This window comes from Carlito syrichta, unplaced genomic scaffold (assembly GCF_000164805.1).
Source record: "Carlito syrichta isolate Samal-C Ts95f unplaced genomic scaffold, Tarsius_syrichta-2.0.1 Scaffold313381, whole genome shotgun sequence".
NCBI classification, from domain to species: Eukaryota; Metazoa; Chordata; class Mammalia; order Primates; family Tarsiidae; genus Carlito; species Carlito syrichta.
This window is the reverse complement of record NW_007257477.1, coordinates 1,612,119-1,613,564: the sequence shown is the minus strand read 5'-3', so window position 1 is coordinate 1,613,564 and position 1,446 is coordinate 1,612,119. Positions and strand designations below refer to the sequence as shown.

The following is a 1,446-nucleotide window of genomic DNA, read 5'->3' as shown; positions in this document are numbered from 1 at the left end:
ACAGACAAAGGCTGGGGCAGCAGAGACCTGTGTGAGCGTGTGAGTGTGTGCCAACTTGTGTGAGTGTATATGTGCAGTTTAACATGTGAGAATGCGGCATGTATGTGAGTATGCATGCGTGTGTGAATGCAAGCCTGTGTGCAGATATGTCGGTGTGAGTGTGTGTGAGCCTATGTCCATGTGTGCATGTAAATATAAATGTGTATATGAATCTGAGGGTGTGAGTGAGAGTGTGTCATTGCGTGTGAGTACGTGAATGAGGATGTCGCGTGATGGCATATGTGCGAGTGCATATGAGAGGGTGAGGGTGTGTGAGCACGTATTAGTGTGAAGTGTAATGTGAACGTATGGTATATGTGAGAGTGCATGTGCATGTACGTGTATATGTGTATAAGCGTGTGTGCTGGTGGCTTCATCAGTGCAGCCCGGGAGGAGGGACAGAGCTGTGTGTTCATCCATCTGACAGACTCCACTAATGCTCCAAAGACCTCCTGCCGTGCACACATGTGTATGTGTGTACACACATGTCTCTGTGAACATGCATGTGAGTGCATGTGTGTGTAGGCAGGTGGCTGTGTGTGTGTGTGAGAGAATCAGTAAGCATGCATGCTCACATAATGAGTCATGGAGATTCCAGATGTGAGGCTTCCTGGTGAGCCTGTTTTGCACACATCTTTTTTCCTTTCAAGGCACAGTGTGACTTCCACAAGGGATCACGTTGCAGAGACCCTTGCCTAAGGGAGTCTGAGGGGGCATCCATGGAGTGTTAACATTTTAACAAGGCATGACTTGCATGGGAAAACAAACAAAATGAAAGGTCTGGGGCTCTTGGCCCACGGGGAGACCCGACCTCTCGTCCCGGAGGAGTGGGTCTGGCAGGACCCCGTGGTGCCGGCAGGCCCCTCGGTTCCGGTGGGCTGCCAGGGCTCCCTGGCATCCAGCCCCCACCTCACATCCTCTGCCTTCCAGGGCAGAACAACTGCATCCCGCTGGTCGACCCCTTCACCAGCGAGAGCCTGGATGTCTCCACCTCGGTGCAACACCTCATCTGTGGAGACAGCCCCACCCTTCCTGAATCTTCAGGCAAGGCCCATCCCCGCCCGCCTCACCCCCATCCCAGATCCACAGAACTGCTTCCCACCAGCCTCTGCATTTCCTGGAGGATATTTCCACGCAGACCTGCCTCTGTGCTGTTGACCCCTTACCACAGGCACACAACTCCCAGCCTGTCTTTCCTTCCCCTGTACCTCAGTTTCCCTTTCACCTGGCAACAGCTCACCCCTTTGTTGGAGGAAGTGAGATCGCTCTGAGCGAGGCTGGATCTCGTGGGCGCCCCAAGGACACTCGGCTTCCCCTTTAAAATGCTCCTTGATTTTTTCATGTAGGCTGCTAGCCAGGATCTCCCACCTGGTGGGTTGTCTGCAGCCCGGGGGAGGGGTGGGAGTG

The 1,446-nt window shown here is 53.9% G+C and overlaps 1 protein-coding gene across 1 annotated transcript in view; it reads left to right on the top strand.

The window, feature by feature from the left end:
* Positions 1-624: 624 nt before the first annotated feature.
* Positions 625-1,446, top strand: part of TMEM235 (transmembrane protein 235) — a 5,415-nt gene continuing 4,593 nt past the window's right edge. Inside the window, 2 exon segments of the mRNA XM_021718744.1 lie at positions 625-652; positions 970-1,050. Coding sequence (XP_021574419.1) covers positions 625-652; positions 970-1,050 — 109 coding nt within the window.